Below are 24,933 nucleotides of genomic sequence, written 5' to 3'. Positions count from 1 at the left end.
TTCTTGAAAACTGTACACACACCACACAACAGTTCTTGAAAAACTGTACACACACCACACAACAGTTCCTGAAAACTGTACACACACCACACAACAGTTCCTGAAAACTGTACACACATCATACAACAGTTCTTTTCGATATCTTTCACTGAGGCATCCTGGAAATCTCCATAGCCTCGACAGCAATGACTCACAAGCACATCTTTCAATAATCGCCAGCTTTTAACTTATAATAATAAATAGCAAACAGTCATTAAATATTACCTCACAAAATAAATAATTTAATAATTAAACAGTTTTTATATCTGACATAACATGAAGATATGACTGAAGCACATTAAACGTGTACTCAAACAAAGAAATGAAATTAGACCTACCAGCTACTAATACAAGCCAGAAACACCAGCCATAACGAAACGAAAGATGCCCTCCTTCGAAAGGAATAGACAGAGGTTTCCTTGGTATAAGATGAAGAAACACAACATTGGTGGAAAGCATGGCGCCGCCAGTGAGCTGCATGCAATATGCTCCATACCTGGGTAAGGTGCACAGCAATATGTTCATCAACAGCCACAAAGAAAACGCCACCCTGGTGAGAAAAATATGAAATGTTAACAAAAACTAGCATTGTTGGTCTGAACCGTTTTATTGAACAATTTTTTTTTGATAGATCAGAAAACATGCAGAAGTTGTAGAGAGTTGAGTACGTTATATTAAAACGATTCTTAATATGTAAATCAGCAAGTCATGTGACAACCACAGCTCATATAAAGCCATGGTGGGACAGAATGAATCAGAACTACGTTTTGACATTGTGCGGTATCAAGGTACGCAGTGCGTTGCCACTAAAAATTTGATCGTTTTTGAGAAGGGCATTGAACAGTTCTTTCTGGAGCAAACTATCTATACACTCAGCTCATAAAGATGTGTTCAGATCGGAAATTTAGATATTCCAAGAGGAGGATATCTTGTGTATTATGGAATTCGGGAACGGAGAAATTCGAGTCAATTTAAGAAACCAGGGCAAACCAGAAAGATTGTTTGTTTGTTTGATATTTGAATTTCGTGCAAAGCTACACGAGGACTATCTGCGCTAGCTGTCCATAATTTAGCAGTGTAAGATTAGAGGAAATGCAGCTAGTCATCACCACCCACCGCCAACTCTTGGGCTACTCTTTAACAAACGAATAGTGGGACTGATCGTAACATTATAACGCCCCCACGGTTGAAAGGGCGAGTATGTTTGGTGTGACGAGGATTTGAACCTGCGACCCTCGGATTACGAGTCGAGTGCCCTAACCACCTGGCCATGCCGGACCGATATTAAGAAAGAGGCCTACAACAAGTGAAACTCCAGCCATTGTAAACAAATCGTCATCTCTTGTACAGTAATTAACATGCGAGATCTGTCGTATTGCTAGGTAGTTAATAGATCCGTGGATTGAGATCATAAGCGCTGATATTTTCGGCGTTTTAGTATAATATCGGTCATAATTTTGTATTCTAATTTTTCAAGACACTAACTGGAGATTCGGGGCGCTTTCAAATACAATCGGGGATCGGCCCCCGTATACCATTGTCTAACAACGTCTCTGGATTAAAAATAAAGGCCAGTGACAAAAACTACATGTGCCCCAAGCAACAGTACATAACCAAAAGCAAGTTTCAAATATATTTATATATAAAAAATTAAAAAAAACTTAAACAAAATTATTTATTTCTTTAGTGGAAATCTCACGAGTGTTGCAAGGGAAAAATCACGGTAACTAAGCCTACATAGAAATATCTTAATAGAACCCACTCTGTGATGTCATTCTGAGTTGTTAGTTCACTTTTAAACTAAACTTTCATTAAAAATATTGTTTTTTGTTGTGGATGGTAAACATTACTGTACGTTAAATATAAGTGCATTATTGTAGAACGGTCAGACAATTCCAGTTTCATAAAAAAACAGACACAGCGCCCCCATAAACCCCGGTGAGCGAAAATTAAACGTTGTGGGGACTAGAAGAATACGATGTTAATTTCTTAATAGGTACAAAATAGTGAAATAAGTATAATTTTTCTTTTGACATTATTTGGAAAAACAATTGTAATACCTAATCTAGTAAGTACAAAAGTTACGTCTATCCCCTAACTATACAGATTTAAAACATTTTAGTAACGTCACCACTTACCACAGAATAAATCCAGAATAGTACCCAGCTAATCGATACCTCCGACCCCAGCAGAAGCCCTCTAGATCTTGACTCAGGTACTCTGCTATAGTTAGAATAGGGTAGGGCAGACCCTTGATCAAGGCTTTTCTGTATTCTCCTTTCAAATCTGTGGCTAAAATAGACATACAAAAAACAAATGGGTTTTCTTTCCGCTTTGTAGTTTTTCTTACCAGTCAAATGATCTTAGTTATCCAGCTGAAAATAACAATATATATATTTTGTTGTCTTTAAAGTACTGAGAGTTAATACTGCGAGAGAGGAAGAAAACCTGGACAAGTATTGTATTTTACCTGGTACCATACAAAATAAGTAACCTTTGGTTTATTATCATGTTTACAAACTTGCCTCGTGTAATTTATAACATTTCAGACAAGAATTCATGTTTGTTAATGGTTTACATTAAATGTTAACTTTGTGTAAAATAGTAAAACTAGATGGAGTTTAGTACAGGTTTCATTTATTCTATGTGATGGTAAGACACGTGTACAGGTTTCACTTATTCTATGTGATGGTAAGACACGTGTACAGGTTTCACTTATTCTATGTGATGGTAAGACACGTGTACAGGTTTCACTTATTCTATGTGATGGTAAGACACGTGTACAGGTTTCACTTATTCTATGTGATGGTAAGACACGTGTACAGGTTTCACTTATTCTATGTGATGGTAAGACACGTGTACAGGTTTCACTTATTCTATGTGATGGTAAGACACGTGTACAGGTTTCATTTATTCTATGTGATGGTAAGACGTGACACGTGTACAGGTTTCACTTATTCTATGTGATGGTAAGACACGTGTACAGGTTTCATTTATTCTATGTGATGGTAAGACGTGACACGTGTACAGGTTTCATTTATTCTATGTGATGGTAAGACACGTGTACAGGTTTCATTTATTCTATGTGATGGTAAGACACGTGTACAGGTTTCACTTATTCTATGTGATGGTAAGACGTGTATAGGTTTCATTTATTCTATGTGATGGTAAGACGTGACACGTGTGCACAGGTTTCATTTATTCTATGTGATGGTAAGACGTGTGCACAGGTTTCATTTATTGTATGTGATGGTAAGACGTGTGCACAGGTTTCATTTATTGTATGTGATGGCAAGACGTGTGTACAGGTTTCATTTATTGTATGTGATGGCAAAACGTGTGCACAGGTTTCATTTATTGTATGTGATGGTAAGACGTGTGCACAGGTTTCATTTATTGTATGTGATGGCAAGACGTGTGCACAGGTTTCATTTATTGTATGTGATGGCAAGACGTGTGGACAGGTTTCATTTATTGTATGTGATGGCAAGACGTGTGCACAGGTTTCATTTATTGTATGTGATGGTAAGACGTGTGCACAGGTTTCATTTATTGTATGTGATGGCAAGAGACGTGTACAGGTTTCATTTATTGTATGTGATGGCAAAACGTGTGGACAGGTTTCATTTATTGTATGTGATGGCAAGACGTGTGGACAGGTTTCATTTATTGTATGTGATGGCAAGACGTGTGGACAGGTTTCATTTATTGTATGTGATGGTAAGACGTGTGCACAGGTTTCATTTATTGTATGTGATGGCAAGACGTGTGTACAGGTTTCATTTATTGTATGTGATGGCAAAACGTGTGCACAGGTTTCATTTATTGTATGTGATGGCAAGACGTGTGCACAGGTTTCATTTATTGTATGTGATGGCAAAACGTGTGGACAGGTTTCATTTATTGTATGTGATGGCAAGACGTGTGGACAGGTTTCATTTATTGTATGTGATGGCAAGAGACGTGTACAGGTTTCATTTATTGTATGTGATGGTAAGACGTGTGCACAGGTTTCATTTATTGTATATAATAGAAACACGTGTCGACGGTTTAAATCTCTGTCTTAACAAACATGCTCGCCCCCTTCAGCCGTGTTGGCGTTATAGTGTTACTTTCAATCCCACTATTCACTGTTATAAAAAGAGTAGCCCAGAAGTTGGCAGTGGGAGTGATGACTAGCTGCCTTCCCTCTAGTCTTACACTACTAAATTAAGGACAGCTATGCGCAGATATCTCTCGTTTAGTTTCGCGTGACATACAACAAAGAAACAAACAAACAAGCTAAGAGCCAATTTTCTTAAGTTAATAGCTTATCGAGATTATAATGTATTGTTTCATCAGCTGATTACAGTCGAGTTTGACGATATTTTCCGCCGTAATCACAATAATATCTGAATGAATTAATCGTTTTTATAATCACAACTATTGTAGCTGTCACAGTAAAATGAGGCCATGTCTTACTTAAGCAGTCTTCTTTCAACCATGTTTCGATATTCACTTTCACTGGACAAAAAAAAAAAAACAATAAAACTATATTTAATAATAATAATAATACAGTACAGTTGTCTGAGTAATAACCACTTGGAACCAAACTTTTATCATCAGCCCTGGTACCCTGAATATTATCTCTGAAAGATCAAGACTTCCCCTGACAATTTTTAGAAGATTGTTTTTTGTTCTCGCAGAAAACTGGCACATCACGAAATACTCTTACACCCTATTTCTTAGTCAAGCATTCCAAACATCGAACCATTATTGTCCGATATGAGATAAAGATAATCGTTCCAACTCGGTGGTTTCAGAGGTCATTTTGGAATCGCCAGTGTTCAGAATTGTATAATCGAATACCCGATTGTCGTTAGAGGAAGGAATTTCGGACGTTTGGGTTACGGTTCCATAATAAAAAATAATTACCAAGAGGATAACCAACAGTTGAACGGTCATTAATCTATTATATATAAAAAGTAATTGTAATATAAGAATAAATGCTAATCATATATTTAGTTTGTGAATACTATGTGTCAGGCGTAGTCAGTCGGTCCTACTTTGAGCTGTTGATCTAAAGAATGATTGATTGTTAGTTGTATCTGCCGCCACAAGGGGTATGATCGGCCCAAATTTAAAAAGAAAGAAGTAGTAAAATCACAGAAAAGTGAAACAACTGTTTTCATAATTCTAATTAATTTTTTTAATTTCCGTTAAAAGGAATTAATATTTTGTTTTAATCAAAACGTTTTTGCACAATTTAACTTTTTATTTTAATGTTTATCGTTTTCAATGTTTCAAGAAGATAATTCAAAACAAATATTATTGTATACTGAACACAATAAAGTATTTCGATTTTAAACAATAATAAAAGGCTCTAGTAAAGACTGGATACAATATTATATATGATTTGCAACAATAAAAAAGTTCCACTAAATAAAGGAAACAATATATTATACGATTTGCAACAATAAAAGTTCCTCTAAATACTGGACACAATAAATTATATAATTTCAAACAATAATAAAAACCTACCTTCAATCCAGTTGAATCTTTCGTTGTAATTTATGTCTTCTAATAATATATTTTTCGGGACAGCTGATCAAAAAAATGCAATCAATAATTACGAGCCATTTTAAAGAGATTATATCACATTAAGCAACTCACATAAACATTAAAAAGGATGGAAAATAACAACAACTGGTGGAATAATTTCATGAAACAGAATTTATATTTTAGGTTGTTTGTTTATTATTAATCATAATGCTCTGCTAAGGACTGTACCACTGCGGGTATCGAAGAGTGATTTTTAGTCTTAAAATAACTCAAATACAAGCTGAGCCACCAGAGGGAAGCTTATTTACATAAAAATTATTAATACACGACTTGTTTGATACGTTTTTACGCAAAACTTTAAAATGATTATATACATTTAACCACTCTAACGTTTTAATTGATACAAAAGAGGGTTTAATTGTGTTTGCTGCTGAGCGTAAAGATACAGTTAGGAGGGGGTGTCGGATATTCTAACAAAGATACACAAATGATAGCTACACTCGTAATTTGAGGGACGCGGGTTCGAATCCCCGTCACACAAAACATGCTCGCCCTTTCAGCTTTGGAGGCGTTATAATGTGACGGTCAATCCCTCTATTCGTTGGTAACAGAGTAGCCCAAGAGTTAGCGGTGGGTGGTGATAAGTAGCTGCCCTTCCTTTAGCTTTACGCTGCTAAATTAGGGATGGCTAGCGCAGATAGCCCTCGAGTAGCTTTGCTCGAAATTCAAATCAAATCCTCTTAATTTTTAACTGAAAATGGAAAATAAACAGCACCCATCACCGACTTCTGGGAGTAATATAACATAATAAGAATTTCACCGTCACTCGTTTAATACCCTTATGGGCCTACAAAGTAAGGATTGTGATTTTGTGACAACGAAACACGAACCATGGACCTTTGAACCCATGGTTCGACACACTAACCACTGGGCCACGCCCTGCAGACACTAAGAGTAAAAGCAGCAAGTCAATATCTACTGACAACTATCAGGCTACTTTAATCTGGGACTTGACTGTCATTCTTATATCGCACTCACTGTCCCACAGGGCAGAGAGAGTTTTGGCTTTTATGAGCCATTGCAACTGGGAAATCATTATATATATTGTGTGTGTGTGTGTGTTTTCTCATAGCAAAGCCACATTGGGCTATCTGCTAAGCCCACCGAGGGGAATCGAACCCCTAATTTTAGCGCTCTAAATCCGTAGACTTACCGCTGTACTAGCGGGGTGTGTGCATATATTACATTTAAAACTATAACTTACAACAATATTACTTGTACCATAAACACAAACATATCAAATAGAGCCTCGTACGTTAATTTAAATTTATTACCATAGCAGGTTAACTGCTCAATATTAGAGTGGATAAAACATTCATTACAGTATTCCATTAGCACTTGTTACCTCGGAGGGTTATATTGACGCCAGTAAAGCCAATGTGTACTCCCACGCCTGTTTCAACCTTCTGTCTAGAAAATGCATAGTGGGAAGTGTATATCGAAGACTGTGCCACGTGCCAATCAGAACCGAAGTTAGAGACTAAAAGAAAAAATGAAAGAAAAGCTGATTCTGGATGTTTCTTTTTTTTGTTACCTAGACGTATCCAAGCGCTTAAATATTAGAGATTATGGCTAAAATATCGAGTTGGCCTTTCTTTATATCGGCTAAAGTAGTTTTTCTAAATAAAGGCTTAAAGACAGTTATTTTTAATTTGTTACAAAGACATTTGATTTTTTTTTTTTTTACCTTATTACAGTTACTGTTAAAATCTTTAATGTACTAACTTACAATCAGTATAGATTTTCAGGTGCTTAACAAGACACGAGATATTTTATTATCATTAAACCTACCTTCTTGTTATTAATAAGTGTGGAATAAATACTTAGATTATAAATTTGTAACAAGTTTTCACTATATAAGACACGGAAATTACACTGTTAGCGTTCGAATACGTGGAAAATTATAATTTAAAAAACTCCACACCAAGTAATTTCACTATTATGAAGCAATGAAAACTAATATACACTGTAAGCCTAAAAAATATTCATTGTTAATTAGAATTATTATCATCCAAAGTACGTTAAAGCTTCTGACGGGGACGAAATACCATTCTGGAAATCAGTTTGTTTGTTTTATTAAATAGTGACAACTTGTGCAAGAAAAGTATTTATTCCAATATTATTGTCGTTTTACATATATATGTGACGTTTGGAACAGTTTTCACGAATCATAAAGTAACTTTTTAGATTACTAAACCTGATTTTCGTGTTTGCCGTGCGAACGTTTCAGTATTTCATAGTTCTTCATAACTACGAATGTAATATGAAACAAAATCACGTGACAAAGAAACCAATCAAGAAACAGGCGGTTCCGAACAATACTGTCTTCGAAACTAAAGGATCAAAATAACGTGTCATGATAACAGATAATTAGTTTCGTACAAGTGGCTTGGTAAAACTTAATGTTCGGTGGTTAGGTAGGGTTAAACCATAAACGTCACTAGGCCTAAGAAAAGAGTCACGATCTAGAATAGTTTTACTCTTTGCAACATGGAAGTAAAGGTGAAAATACAATCTGATAAAACCTGAAACCACTGGGCAAAACGGAAAATTCCAAAACTATATTTTGATTGTGATGTCGCGAAAACTTTCTGAGACAAAACGCACAACACAGCACCAAGAATACATATTATATATGTATGTAAATAAGATGAACAGAAATAATGATACAAATACCATGAACTAATAATTAAAGTTGTTTCCGTTAGGGTTTTATCTTGTTTTCAGAAGCCGTCGTATGTTGCTATAGCATATTACATTTTTAGCTAGGTTTCAAAGATAATTTTAGTCTAAAGCAAAAAACACCGATAAATGAATGTAACGTTTTGTATTTCCGTTATAACAAAATTCGAGTTTCTTTTAGGGAAAAGCATGAAATCTAAGTTTATTTGAAACTTTATTTCCCTCAAATTTTAAGTGTATATATAAACATGTTAGTTATTGTACATTTTTTAAAGCATTAAACAAATAAATATCTACACTAATAATCACCGGTACTTATAAAACATTAAATACATAAACATGTATTGTAATAATAATTATTATTATTATGTATAATACATTAAAATATTAATCGTATAATCCAATCATTTTAATTATCTATACAATACGATAGAGTAACCATAATTTAAATAACATTAAACATATAACTGTATACACTTACAACAATCATTACTAATGAAATCTTTAATTTCAAATAATATTAATAAAATGTAAATATTTGACTGTATGCTACAATATTTATATGAAAAATGAAGTTCTATATGTATAACCCATAATGGATCTATATTTATGAAATCTTAAAGTCTTAACTACATACAAAACAAGCACCATGTCCATAATGTTTAGCTCTTAATTAAATATTATAAAAATAATCACCCTTAAAACTTAGTTTTATTAACTAGAGGCCAAAGTGCATTTATGTGTCTAGTAAGACGTATGTTTTAGGTCATAAGACAGGTCTTTTTGGTGTTGTTGGATAAAGTTACGCGATCACCAAGACTAGGTTATCTACTTTCAAGTTGGATAACAAAAATTGAGGCAAACCTAAATGATTATGTAAGCTATTTTTATATTATTTATAAAAACAAACACAAACAATAAAATGTATTCTGTTTGTTTTTTACTATTAAAACATGAGCTGTAAATACGGTAGGGCAGTTCCAGTCAGTAATAGGCCAAGTTAATTAAAACCTGGTGTTTTATACGTGACGCCATCTTAAGAAATAAACATTACACAAGCCTCTGTTAGACGAGGAAAGCTAACTTTTACCAGTTTTTACATTTTCAAATCGACTCACCAAGAATGACTGCTCCAATGAAGAGACTAAGAGTGACATACACAAATGTTGAAAGTCTCTGTAAAACAAAAACAAATAAGAACAACCTATAAAACAGACAAAACGATAGTTTCAACTTAAAGTTCAAACTTTATTAATTAAAGCACAATTCTAGCAAAAAACAACCAGGTATTTATTAAATGTAAATTAAAACAAATAAAATATTTAACAAACTAACATGAATGACCTGTGATATTGCAATTCGTACTTTTGTAAATTCAGTTTTATTGAATTGATCAGAGAGGCGTTATAATGTCACGATTAATTCCACTATTTATTGACAAATAGTAGCCCAGAGTTAGCAGTGGGTGGTGATAATTAGCTGTCTTCCCTCTATTCTTACAGTGCTAAATGAAAAACGGCTAGCGCAAATAGCCCTCGTGTAGCTTTTCATGAAACTCAAAAATAAATTCCACTGGTTTATACGCTCGTTTATTCATTGTAAGTTTGTAACTCCAAACCGGCAATCGTGCCTGAAACAATCTAAAACTTCCTCAGCTAAAAGGTGTATCTTACATCCACGAATATCTGGAATATCAAAACGAACAACACGTTGAATATTCCAATATAAGTTAGAGCACCCTTTCTTCAGAACTTTGAAGACCATCTTCATGATATATCTGAATTGTTAGGTAAAATCTCACACAAGCCTGCTACCAGGCATAGAAATACACTCATCCTTTGTTCGGGAAAAACCTGATACAGTCTTTGCAGGCCCGGCATGGCCAGGTAGTAAAGGCACTCAACTCGTAATCTGAGGGTCGCGGGTTCAAATCCCCGTCACATTAATCATGCTCGCCCTTTCAGCCAATGGGGTCGTTATAATGTAACGGTCAATCCCACTATTCGTTGGTAAAGAGTAACCTAAGAGTTGACGGTGGGTGATGATGACTAGTTGCCTTCCCTCCAGTCTTACACTGCTAAAATCAGCAAACCAGCCTTGGCAACCACACATTTTGATCAATTTGACGAATTGTGAACACAAGTGAGGTCATAAGGATCAGAAGTCGAGTTCGAAATGTCGTTTTGAAAACGTGATATAACTGGTGGAGCTCAACTTTAAGTTATTAATGTTCTTTAACTGGTGTAGCTCAGTTTTAAGTTATTAATGTTCTTTACCTGGTAGAGATCAGCTTTAAGTTACTAATGTTCTTTACCTGGTAGAGGTCAGCTTTAAGTTACTAATGTTCTTTACCTGGTGGAGCTCAGCTTTAAGTTACTAATGTTCTTTACCTGGTGGAGCTCAGCTTTAAGTTACTAATGTTCTTTACCTGGTGGAGCTCAGCTTTAAGTTACTAATGTTCTTTACCTGGTGGAGCTCAGCTTTAAGTTACTAATGTTCTTTAAGTGGTAGAGGTCAGCTTTAAGTTACTAATGTTCTTTAACTGGTAGAGGTCAGCTTTAAGTTACTAATGTTCTTTACCTGCTAGAGGTCAGCTTTAAGTTACTAATGTTCTTTAACTGGTAGAGGTCAGCTTTAAGTTACTAATGTTCTTTAACTGGTAGAGGTCAGCTTTAAGTTACTAATGTTCTTTAAGTGGTAGAGGTCAGCTTTAAGTTACTAATGTTCTTTAACCTGGTAGAGGTCAGCTTTAAGTTACTAATGTTCTTCACCTGGTAGAGGTCAGCTTTAAGTTACTAATGTTCTTTACCTGGTGGAGCTTAAGAGCTGGTAGAGGTCAGCTTTAAGTTACTAATGTTCTTTAAGTTTAAGTGGTAATGTTCTTTAGAGGTCAGCTTTAAGTTACTAATGTTCTTCACCTGGTTACTAGAGGTCAGCTTTAAGTTACTAATGTTCTAATGTTTTAACTGGTAGAGGTCAGCTTTAAGTTACTAATGTTCATTACCTGGTAGAGTCAGCTTTAAGTAATGTTCATTAACTGGTAGAGGCTTTAAGTTACTAATGTTCTTTACCTGGTAACTGGTAGAGGTCAGCTTTAAGTTAATGTTCTTTACCTGGTAGAGGTCAGCTTTAAGTTACTAATGTTCTTTACCTGGTAGAGGTCAGCTTTAAGTTACTAATGTTCTTTAACTGCTTTAAGTAAGTTCTTTACCTGGTACAGGTCAGCTTTAAGTTACTAATGTTCTTTACCTAGAGCTCTTACATTTTACCCGACCTTCTGTAACTGAGCGACAGGCATAAGGTTTGATTCTTAATCACAAGAGTTTGGGTTATTTGAGTTTTTATTTGTTTGCTATCAGATATTTGCGCAAAGCTACTCAAGAGCTAACTGCGCTAGCCGTCCCAAATTTGAACTGAAAGAAGACAGCCTACAACCAACCAACTGTTGACCAAACGGTGGGACTTGAAAGTAACCCTTAAAACACATCGACGTTTTTAATTTTAACGGCAACAGTATGTAGATGGACTTGCAGATCGGTGGTCCAGCACACTAAAAATTGGGTTACGTTAGGGCTACAGGTCAGTTTTAAAAGAAGAGCAAACACAAATTCTGTGCACTTAATAATAAAAATACTATTTTACTTTCAATCACAACAGGTTAATGTACTAGTCCTTTCATTCTCTGTGGACTGTTCAGAAAGTGACAGATAAATATATTATCCTGATTCTCACCAATCATCAGCTACGTTACATGAAGCCACCTAGCTTTCTTATCCTGATTCTCACCAATCATCAGCTACGTCACATGAAGCCACCTAGCTTTCTTTTTCATGTCGCTCATAAGGAGTCTACGTGTACTTGAATCCTCACATACAACCAATAGTGTCATCATTCAACCAAGGACTCTCAGGACTGAAATTTTGTAATAAATTAACTTACAGAGATTTAAAAGAACTGGTGCAATATTAAAATGTATTCTCGAGACGGCTAGTACGAGTATTAATACTTTGATTAAAATAAAGTACAGAACAACGTTTGGAACTTCTTAGGTCATCTTCAAGTTAACAAAGATAGAGCTGATACAATGCCATTCGGATTAAACCAGTTCCACGTTCTCTCAGCGACTAATTCTGACACTTGGAAGTAGCCCTCTAGGTCATTCTTCTTTCAAAGCTTCTCAGAAATCAACTATCCGGTACAATATTTTGTAAGCATATATTTTATATTAGATAAAGACAAGCTATCAACGTCTTTCATGTAAACCACAGTCTCACGATATTAAAGATTTTACGTTATACATTAGAAAATGTCGTCACGCCAATCACTCCCACATCCACCAGAGAGTAATTTCACTCCTACTGGCCGAGGACCAGTTTTCACCACATACTCAGTCCATATAGGTGGGTGGTGAGCTCAGGTTAGTTTTATATTTGCTGGAGTGCTAGTAACCCTCACTTTAAGAACTATCAAATCTTCAACAATACCAAAAGCTCCAGAGAAATGTAGCTCCATTCACCTATATTAAAATGTTGTACTAGTCACTTCGACCAGTAGTCTTCACTTATTTCCACTGCAGTTCACTGGCCCCTGAAAACGTAGTACTGCTACACTGATCCGGGGTCTTAAAAAGAAATTTCATAAATGGGCTTCCCGGACGATTGTTTTACACGGTATTACAACGTCGCAATGATTAATAATGGTACACTATCTACTAGTTTTTGTAAAGAAAATTTATAATAATGTTGTACAGACTGATATAATATGATGTTCAAACAATATTTATAATAATGTTGTACAGACTGATATAATATGATGTTCAAACAATATTTATAATAATGTTATACAGACTGATATAAGATGATGTTCAAACAATATTTATAATAATGTTATAACGACTGATATAAGATGATGTTTAAACAATATTTATAATAATGTTATAACGACTGATATAAGATGATGTTTAAACAATATTTATAATAATGTTATAACGACTGATATAAGATGTTTAAACAATATTTATAATAATGTTATAACGACTGATATAATATGATGTTTAAACAATATTTATAATAATGTTATAACGACTGATATAAGATGTTTAAACAATATTTATAATAATGTTATAACGACTGATATAAGATGTTTAAACAATATTTATAATAATGTTATAACGACTGATATAATATGATGTTTAAACAATATTTATAATAATGTTATAACGACTGATATAATATGATGTTTAAACAATATTTATAATAATGTTATAAAGACTGATATAAGATGATGTTCAAACAATATTTATAATAATGTTATAACGACTGATATAAGATGAGGTTTAAACAATATTTATAATAATGTTATACTGACTGATATAATATGAGGTGTAAACAATATTTATAATGAATAACTGAGAGTCCCGTTAAAGGACAATGTCACGTAATGTTCCCCCCTTGATTTTTTCTTGTACTTAATAAAATTAACTAATCTGGATATTCATTACATAACCTGCCTTGTGGAAGGTAGTGACGGACTCATTTAATGGTTTAATTTTTTGTGTCTTTTAAACTGAAAGTCTGTTTAAAAGTTTGTTTGTTTTTGAATTTCGCGCAAAGCTACACGAGGGCTATCTACACTAGCCGTCCCTAATTTACCAGTGTAAGACTAGAGGGACGGCAGCTAGTCATCACCACTCACCGCCAACACACGAGTTACTCTTTTACCAACGAAGAGTGGGCTTGACCGTCACATTATAACGCCCCCATGGCTGAAAGGGCGAGACTGTTTGATGTGACAGGATTTCGAAACCGCAACCCTCGGATTACCTATTAAAAAGTAGAAGTGTGCCCCGCTTCAGGGGTTTTCTTTATTCCCTTCTTAGGGGTAGATTTTTAAACAAAGATTTTACGTACACCGTCGGACAGTTCCCACTTATCATACTAAGAATTACAGTAATCAAGTCAGTTAACTCCGAGTGATGGATTCTAACACACAACACATCATTTTTATTGTGTAAAGGTATATAGAATATTGCTTTATACCGTCATGGAGTTGTAGACAGTGTAATAATAACATCTCTTAAATAGTTGGAAGTTTACTTTTTTTACGGCTGTAACAACACAATAATAAAGTAAATCAGGTTAAAACACATCACCAAGTGGCTACTACCACAACTGACGCATACAGCAAAATCACTTCGCGTGACGTAATCAGACCCTGGGTCAAAAATCTACGTGACGGCAACGACCGATCTTATTCTAACTGTGCAATGTTAGAAACGTGTGAACCAACACGTATTAACAGGATTTTTGTAAAATTGTATTACTATAAGCATCAGTTCTTAAGTTATTTTTCAAATATAAAACGTTATATGCAAAACTCAAGCGACTCACAACTCCTGAATACTTGAAATATGTATCTCAACGAATGATTTGCTTTTGAATTTTGAGCAGAGCTACACGAGTGCTATCTTGCGCTAGCCGTCCTCAATTTAGCAGTGTAAGACTAGAAGGAAAGCGGCTAGTCATGACTATCCAACGCCAACTGTTGGGCTACCCTTTTATCGACGAATAGTGGGATTGACCGTAACATAATAACGCCTCCACGGCTGAAAGAGCGAGCATGTTTGGTGCAACTGGGATTCGAACCCGCGGCCCTCAGATTACCCGTCTGACCATGTCGGGCCTCTCAACGAATGAAGTCATTCTCATGTTTGACTCAAATTTACCGATTTTATAAGCACGTCAAATAGCCTGACTTTTACAATTGCACTACTTTTTAACACTAAGTATTAAATAAAAATACAACATTAACAACTCTGACATATGAAACATAATAATACATATAACACTTTAAATAATAACGACGAAACCACATTTTACCAAGACAGAACAACGTATTGAATTATAACCATTGCTATTGGTGACAGATCTTTCAACGTATTGAATTATAACCATTGCTATTGGTGACAGATCTTTCAATGTATTGAATTATAACCATTGCTATTGGTGACAGATCTTTCAACGTATTGAATTATAACCATTGCTATTGGTGACAGATCTTTCAACGTATTGAATTATAACCATTGCTATTGGTGACAGATCTTTCAACGTATTGAATTATAACCATTGCTATTGGTGACAGATCTTTCAACGTATTGAATTATAACCATTGCTATTGGTGACAGATCTTTCAACGTATTGAATTATAACCATTGCTATTGGTGACAGATCTTTCAACGTATTGAATTATAACCATTGCTATTGGTGACAGATCTTTCAACGTATTGAATTATAACCATTGCTATTGGTGACAGATCTTTCAACGTATTGAATTATAACCATTGCTATTGGTGACAGATCTTTCAACGTATTGAATTATAACCATTGCTATTGGTGACAGATCTTTCAACGTATTGAATTATAACCATTGCTATTGGTGACAGAACAACGTATTGAATTATAACCATTGCTATTGGTGACAGATCTTTCAACGTATTGAATTATAACCATTGCTATTGGTGACAGATCTTTCAACGTATTGAATTATAACCATTGCTATTGGTGACAGATCTTTCAACGTATTGAATCCTATTGGTGACAGAACAACGTATTGAATTATAACCATTCCTATTGGTAACAGATCTTTCAACGTATTGAATTATAACCATTGCTATTGGTGACAGAACAACGTATTGAATTATAACCATTGCTATTGGTGACAGATCTTTCAACGTATTGAATTATTGGTGACAGATCTTTCAACGTATTGAATTATAACCATTGCTATTGGTGACAGATCTTTCAACGTATTGAATCATAACCATTGCTATTGGTGACAGAACAACGTATTGAATTATAACCATTCCTATTGGTAACAGATCTTTCAACGTATTGAATTATAACCATTCCTATTGGTAACAGATCTTTCAACGTATTGAATTATAACCATTGCTATTGGTAACAGATCTTTCAACGTATTGAATTATAACCATTGCTATTGGTAACAGATCTTTCAACGTATTGAATTATAACCATTGCTATTGGTGACAGATCTTTCAACGTATTGAATTATAACCATTGCTATTGGTTACAGATCTTTCAACGTATTGAATTATAACCATTGCTATTGGTGACAGAACAACGTATTGAATTATAACCATTCCTATTGGTAACAGATCTTTCAACGTATTGAATTATAACCATTGCTATTGGTAACAGATCTTTCAACGTATTGAATTATAACCATTGCTATTGGTGACAAATCTTTCAACGTATTGAATTATAACCATTCCTATTGGTGACAGAACAACGTATTGAATTATAACCATTGCTATTGGTAACAGATCTTTCAACGTATTGAATTATAACCATTGCTATTGGTAACAGATCTTTCAACGTATTGAATTATAACCATTCCTATTGGTAACAGATCTTTCAACGTATTGAATTATAACCATTCCTATTGGTGACAGAACAACGTATTGAATTATAACCATTGCTATTGGTAACAGATCTTTCAACGTATTGAATTATAACCATTGCTATTGGTAACAGATCTTTCAACGTATTGAATTATAACCATTGCTATTGGTAACAGATCTTTCAACGTATTGAATTATAACCATTGCTAGTGGTGACAGATCTTTCAACGTATTGAATTATAACCATTCCTATTGGTTACAGATCTTTCTTATCTTATTTAATAAACAAAACGTTATTTTTAATTCTTAGGTCAACTATCCATACTTCACTTGAAAATTTTTAAAAAGTTAAACAAATATTTAGTTCGAAAAATTGTAGGAGAACATATGTATTATGGATTAAAGTTAAATGCCACTACGACAAAAATTAGGTTAAATCTTGAGACATCAAACGTTATATAATTTACTTTTAAAATTCTAGCTCATGAAATTCCCTCAAACTATTGTCGCTTTGCGCGAAATTCAAAACAAACCGACCCTCAAACTAAAAGGCTTAACTTGGTTGAAATATATTACATTTTTATTTTAGTTTCATCCTGTTGAATATTGTAATTAGATGTAACAAAAACTGATTGTTAAATGCCCAAAATATGAAAATAAATAAAGTGGGACTCACCTCTTTTCGCACCCCTGGGAACACAATGAGGAAGGCAAGAAATATCGCCGAAAAACTGACATAAACGAGTACATTTTGTATATCCTCTACCACAGGCGTCCGGTTAGAACAGGTGTACAACGTAGGGCCTCCGTTACTACGAAAGGCATCGAACCATCCTTTCAACATTCTCTCTGTCTAGTTTAATAATTTTCATGCGCAATGAAAGTATACACAGAATTATGCAGAGATATCCCTGCAATCTAATGTTATGAGAAAAATTCACTATATTCTGATAGAAACAACAAAATTTAAATATTATCAAGTCAACAGTAGTTTAAGGGAACCTTATCTTATTAAGGCTTAGGAGAAACGAGTGCTTGAATTAAACTTAAAGTGAAAGTGAATAGGTCTTCAAATATACTCTTCTTGCATTCTCTTGAACTTCACACGTCCAGAATAGTCTCATGCTTCTGAAAAAATATACAGCGACCCATATTCCTGTTTTGCCCAACTTTTCGCCGTAACATTATTAAATCAGGCCAAGGGCCAAGAAATATGTTACGTTATACCATACAAGAGCAAATTAGCTCACATTCCAAGCTCGATTTATATCTGAAGGTAAACAGATGTCGACTTTTTTTTTCAACTTTGACGCATGCGTAGAGCAATCAGCGGTAACTAGCGAGTGAAAGCAGGAGGAAATCAATTTAATTGGTTGTAGATTACTTGTGTTTTGAGACATGTTCACTTAACTTGAATTCAAACGAACTTATGTAAATATATATTCTCACAAGTGGCTGGGCAAAGAAAGATGTGCGAGATTTGAGTTATACATTCTCAATGCTTAGTCCAGTGAACAAATATTTAAACAGGAGTAAAACACACAATTTAAACAGGAAAAAAATTGTAGCTTTTACAGTAAAGGTTTGGTTTTAGGACGGGCACAACGTTTCGATGAATGATGCAATAAAATACTTGTAATAAAATACAAGGTTTATTATATATATATATATATACGATATTCAGAAAAAACTTCTGTTTCATCGCTAAGAAAACCCCAATGATAGAATAGATTACTTGGGCAACACCATATTCACAAAAGACAATAATAACAAAAATATAGGGTTGTCCAAGTAATCTATTCTATCATTGGGATTTTCTTAACGTTGAAACAGAAGTTATTTTGTCTTAATATCGTAAGCTGAATCATCTATTAAAGAAAACGGCTGAATTAACGGCTGAAATGTGACATCTTTATGGCATAACGTTTTACCTTAATTAAGACATCGTTAAAGAGTTAGGTTAGAGTAATTATTTATAAGTATTAAATGCAAACTATAGTAATTAATTATTTAGCGAGAAATATGGAAAGAAGCCAATAATCTTTTAACGTCGAATTTTATGATTGAGAAGCGTTACATGTAAATGGTCGGAGAATAATAAACGAAGACGAAAATTTACAACGAAAATTCATTAACTTTTAACCTAAGATTTTTAATCGTTTTCGCTTTTTGAAATCAATAAATGAACAAGTGTCTATAAAGAATTTAAAAACTAGCCTAATTTTTTTGAGTTCTGCATAATGTTTCGTTAACAGTTTCTTGTTGGCTGTGTGATGTTGGCGCCATCACACATCAAATAAGAGCACTAATTAGAGAATAAAGCAGTTTTATTTACAATGAGATTGACTTTGTATATTTCTGAAAATCTAAATATTGTTATTATAAATATTTAATAGAATATCACAAAGTGTGACCGAGAGATATAATTAAATCTACCATTTGTTTTTCAATATCGGGCTAATATAGGACAAAAAACAACAACACATTTTTGGAATTTTTTGCGTCACATGTTGCTAAACTTACTTTTAAAATATTTGTTTCTTTCATGATCGTAAGATAAAAATGTGATAAACATTTGGTTTAATTTATATATACAATGTTACAGTACTGCTTTCGGAAACCAGCAAAGCAGCAAATCTGAGAGGCCTAGTAATAGTAATAAATATCAAATTACAAGTGCTAGGCCTAACAATATTTTACTACAATTAGGTTCAACTTTAACGCATAAAACCTTAAATAAAGCTGAATACAATACTTATTTATTCTCAGCTATAAGAACAGTGTATATCATGATACACTTAAGTCTATACACAAAAACGAATGTAGTAACTCACAGATGTATGTAATTTTAAATGTAGTAACTTACAAATATATATAATTTACATGGTAGTAACTTATCGACGTATGTAACCTTCACTGTAACGACCTGTAGATGAATGTAATTTTTAGTATAGTAACTTACAGGTATATATGATTTTCATTGTAGTAACGTACAGATGTATGTAATTTTCACTGTAGAAGCTTAGAGTTGTATAACTTGTATGTAATTTTTCCTTACCTGAATGTATATTATGATTTTGTTTGATAACATTATCTTCTACATCTATATAACAAAGTTAGAGAATAACTTACATTACTTCACTCAAGGAAATGGAACGAAAGTTAACGTCACATTATGCTTAAGACATGCATAACTGTGGAAATAAGCAATGATAACTTAAATCGTGTAAATTAATATTTAACGTGCATAACTTACATTAAAAAGGAGGTAAATAGACTCGTCAATGGTTCTAGCCGATAGTATACTTAGGAAACGAAGTTACGTATTATGTTTTACAGTTTCTTTACTTATCACACGTGAAAACTTCATATCCACGAGACAAAAAATAAATGGAGTTATGAGATTCAAAATTATCTACAGAAACTATTGTATCAAAATATAAGATTCACCTTCTTACATGTTTCTAACTTCATATTATTTGTAAAGATACTTTTCTGTTGTGACGTCATATAATGTAGCCCAATTGATAAACAGTGTTGTTGACGTCATATAAAGCGAAACCGAAGGTCAAAGCTTTGAAGAAAGTTTCCAAAGCTACGAGAACACTCGAGAAAACGTTGTTTTTATAAAATACATACCAGATTAACGACGCTAATGTACTAAAAGTAAATTACTTCATATTTTTGTTTAGCTCAAATGAAACTATTTTTTCCGCTAGTATTCAACAGACACACAGTCATATGTGGTCGTAATTTGCAAACAGTTAACTTTATTTCCAACAGTTAATGTACTATTTTTACTATCAGTTAATCTGAAATGTCTGCCAAAATTTACTCTAGAGTTATTAGTGGAGTTACTACCTCCCCTGGATTTTATAACACACATTTAAAATATATATATTTATTCAACAATTTACTTGTGGGTTACAGAGCTTGACTTTGTTTTGAATTTTGCGCAAAGCTACTCGAGGACTACTAGGACTATCTACGCTAGCTGCCTTCCCTCTAGTGTTACGCTGTTAAATTAGGAACTGCTAGCGTAGATAGTCCTCGAGTAGCAGTCCCAAATTTAACAGCGTAACACTAGAGGGAAGGCAGCTAGTCATCACCATCCACCGCCAACTCGAACTATTCTTTAATCAACGAATAATGTAACCGACCGGAACATAACAATACCCCACGGGCTGTTTGGTAGAAATTGGTTGTTTTGGTGATGGTGGTGTTTGTATATTAGGACTAATAGCACGTGCGATTGAGAAATTCGGGCGAATCTACAAATCATAGACGTTTTCAAACGGCTTTTCATCTCAGTGTAGACCCGGCATGGCCAAGTGGGTTAAGGCGTTCGACTCTGAGGGTCACGGGTTCGAATCTCCGTCGCACCAAACATGCTCGCCCTTTCAGCCGTGGGGGCGTTATAATATTACGGTCAATACCACTATTCGTTGGTAAAAGAGTGGCCCAAAAGTTGGCGGTGGATGATGATGATGATGACTAGTTGCCTTCCCTCTAGGGACGGGTAGCGCTTAAAGCCCTCGTGTAGCTTTGCGCGGAATCCAAAAACGAACATCTCAGTGTATTAACTATTAAACAATTTAGAATAATAAACAAATAAATTGTACGATAAAATGACAATTTATATGAATACAATTTAGTAAAAAATGTTTTAGGCAACAATGTTAACAAAATTATCGTGAAGTCGTCGTAAATGTAGAAATATTTTAGAATTAAAATTCGAAGGTTCTACAGAGCAGCAGTGTTCTGTTTAACAAGGATTATAACAGTATACTATCGCCATCTGTTGCTTTGTAATTGAAACTATGGGTTACAGTTTTTATCCTTGGCCTTAAATCCTACAAGAATACACGAAGATAAATAAAAAATAATGGTCAAAACGGAGTGATCTTACATAATTTATAAACTTTTGAAAAAGTAGTGACAAGTGTTTCAGACCTAATTAAACATAATTATCGAAGTAAATATCTAACATATATTGATATTCTACGGAGTTAGACTCGAGCATGGACGACATCTACTTACCTTTCTGGAAAGTCGCATGGTGTCCACTAACAGTACTTGAATAAACACTTTTTTAAAACTTCCATGTCGATGTGTATTGTTATTTTTCTTAGATTGTAGTTGTGTTATTTTATCTCCTCAGGTAAAATATCATTGTTAATCTCCTAAAGGAGATTGTGAGTGGACTAACTCGATGAACTGAAAAAAAAAAAACATTTTAAGACAATTCATGTTCTAACAGTCTATAAAAACAAATGTTCTATCTACCACTGTGTCCCAGTTGGTCCGATTATATCCAAATTGGGCGAAACGTGCCGAACGTAATTGAGATTAGAATATTGTGCACTCTTCATGTTTTTGAAAATTCCCAAAAGACGAGATAAAAATGTAGTATAAAAAGTATAATAGGCTTGTACTATTACAATATTATAATGTAAAGTACAATTTATTTATTTTTAGCGAAATAATTTTTGTTTGTTCGTAATTAAGCGCAAAGCTACTTAATGGGCTATCAATGGTCAGCCCACCACGGGTATAGAAACCCGGTTTCTAGTGCAGATATATCGCTGTGGCACTTGGGTGATTGTGAAATATAGAATACGATATCCAGTTAAGTCTACCATTTAAACCTTAAGTGTGTTAAAAAAATGTTAGTATCATAAACAATTATATTTATTTTAATATAATATAATATGGATGGATAGAGATTTACGGGCCACCCTGTATATTTATTTTATTATCGTTCAGTTCTTTGAAATAATTTACTTAGGCAACAATTATTTCATTTCATTTTAGCATAGTATGTTTTGTTTTAACATAAAGGTACACGATGCGCCATCTGTGCACCACAGAATTCGAATTTTACCAGTAACACGCGCTAGGTGGCTCTACAAGAATGACGATTATTCGCTCAGACCAGCAGCCCAAAGGTTAGCGGTTGGTGTTGTTGACCAACTGCTATCTCACTTCGAAACTAGTGACAGCTGGTCAAAACAATCCTTTATGTATTACTACGCACAAATTCTTAAACACGTTTAGTTCATGTCCAAATGTTTAAGAATTTGTGCGTAATGATAGATGAATTGTTTTGACCAGTTGTCACTTGTTTAGTTCATGTACAAATGTTTAAGAATGTGTGCGTAATGATAGATGAATTGTTTTTAACCAGTTGTCACAAGTTTAGTTCATGTCTACTGACAAAAGGATCGCTGAAAAAAATCACATTAACAACTTTTGATTTTATTTGTTAACTTCTGTTAAATCAAGTGTTCTCAGAATAACAAGTTCATCTTGAACAGGGCCAAATGTGAACATAATAACCTTGAAGTCGTGGTCTTCCAGCACTACGTCCAGAAGAATTTTTCTTAGTCCTGACGATAACAACTTAGTGTAAAAAATATAATAGGCCTGTAGTATTGCAATATTATAAACTCACGAGTGCAGTAATTAAGTTACATAGAAACCAAGATTTGTTTAAAGGTCAATCAACTAGCATTTTAATAAAAACACTTAATTTGAAAATACCTTCATCCTCCGAGCAATAAATAAAAGCCATCTGCTGCCATCCTTCGTTTCGAAGGACATCAAGAGGTGATGAAGCCGGTCAAAAGAAACCTACCACCGGTAGTCCTTGCCGAGGAACTGACTACGACTCTTAAGACGCACCACCTGCTTAAAGGGTGGGGAATATTCTGAGGTATCTTAAGAACTCAAACTGCTTGCCATCTTCCAAAATCCAGGCGACCTCCACAGGGTCACCACGCACACTTAAATACACGAGAATTAACAACAAAAACACACAGTGAAACATGTTCGTATACAACATTTTTATAGTAATACTGTTCTTTTATAAAGTTCATCAGTAAATACTTGAAAAGAAAAACTGTGGGCAACTGGAACGGTTTAATTACCTTCACTCTCTCTCTCTCTCTCTCTCTCTCTCACACACACACACACACACACACACACACACTAATAATTCGCTTGAAAGACGAGGTTATATCTTTCCGAGATGTTCTTGGTTCCAGTCTCTCTCGAGTGGCCGAGGAGGAATATCTTATCTTATTTGATTGCAAACTTTAGCTGCATTTGTTGAAAACACATTTGTATTAGGACACCTAAAACTAATAAGTTGTCTAACTAGAGGGCGTTAAGTTTTATTCTGGTGCAGTGCATTAAATGGTTTAGAATTTAAACTAATAGGCCCTGTTGTATAGAATACTTAGTATGATAAACAAACACTGAACATTTTGAAGGTTTCTGTGAAAGATTTGATACACAATTCAAACGCCAGGTATCACCTCGAGATTAACGATTAGGGCAATAACGTAAAAGTCTATAAAATTATTAAATATCTGTGTACATTTCTAATGTAATAAATATACTTGTTGGTTAAACTGATCAATTACATATACACTTTAGTTTTAATAATAATTCAACAGAATTATTTGGCTATCATTGTTGTCCTGCAATAACTAACTAGAATGTTTTAATTCATTAGAACAATTATTTGTACGATTTAATAAGAGTGATGGCGTAGATTTTGGCTGTCAGAAAATTCAGTTGTTTTACGAAGCAGAATGTTTTCAGTACTAGCAAAAACTTAGATATTTGTTGGAAGAGGAAATGTTCACAAAAGTGATTTTGCTAAGCCTTACCGGAACTGCTCACAAAAGTGATTTTGTTAAGCCTTACCGGAACTGCTCACAAAAGTGATTTTGTTAAGCCTCAAGAGTTTTCTTTTTACTTTTATTTTACTTCACAAAAGGTAAATATTTTCATAATTCTCTTCTCCCTCATGGTCTAATATAGTTCATATTTCTCGGTTATATAGTGGCCTGTACTTGCAGTTTTTGTTGACAATAAAACCTTGCATATACAGATCAAGGGGCAGCAGCGTAACTAAAAGTATAACCAGTCTCTTATATTTATATTTGTAGTTACGATTCGGGTCCGTAATTTCGGGCAGATACTTACGGCACTGTAGAGGCACGTAAACGTGAATGACTTGCTTTAAAGCACGGAGAGCATACATGTAAAGAATAACCTGGAAACCTCACCAGTGTAATTACGAATTTATTTTATAATTAAATCTCACTTATAAATAAATAAAACAAACACGGATTTTCATATAAATGTACTTTTGTTTGATTGGCTGTAAGAACTTTTAAATA

The 24,933-nt window shown here is 34.1% G+C and overlaps 1 protein-coding gene across 3 annotated transcripts in view; it reads right to left on the bottom strand.

Moving 5' to 3' along the window:
- The window catches only part of LOC143234536 (dual oxidase maturation factor 2-like), a 30,953-nt gene extending 12,931 nt beyond the window's left edge, over nucleotides 1-18,022 (bottom strand). For 2 of the 3 annotated variants that reach the window (XM_076471965.1, XM_076471964.1), the window contains exons 1-6: nucleotides 17,418-18,018; nucleotides 9,441-9,498; nucleotides 6,986-7,120; nucleotides 5,560-5,622; nucleotides 2,178-2,331; nucleotides 378-589 (exon numbers count right to left, since the gene is read on the bottom strand). In XM_076471965.1, the coding sequence (XP_076328080.1) occupies nucleotides 378-589; nucleotides 2,178-2,331; nucleotides 5,560-5,622; nucleotides 6,986-7,120; nucleotides 9,441-9,498; nucleotides 17,418-17,585 (790 nt within the window). In that variant the 5' untranslated portion in view covers nucleotides 17,586-18,018. Of the gene's footprint in view, nucleotides 1-377; nucleotides 590-2,177; nucleotides 2,332-5,559; nucleotides 5,623-6,985; nucleotides 7,121-9,440; nucleotides 9,499-17,417 lie in introns of all 3 variants that reach the window. The other variant, XM_076471966.1, reaches the window with a different exon arrangement.
- Between the last annotated feature and the right edge of the window lie 6,911 nt (nucleotides 18,023-24,933).

Source organism: Tachypleus tridentatus, chromosome 12, assembly GCF_004210375.1.
Source record: "Tachypleus tridentatus isolate NWPU-2018 chromosome 12, ASM421037v1, whole genome shotgun sequence".
Lineage (NCBI taxonomy): Eukaryota > Metazoa > Arthropoda > Merostomata > Xiphosura > Limulidae > Tachypleus > Tachypleus tridentatus.
Note: the sequence above shows the minus strand (reverse complement) of the source record. Positions and strands in the feature narration are given on the sequence as shown.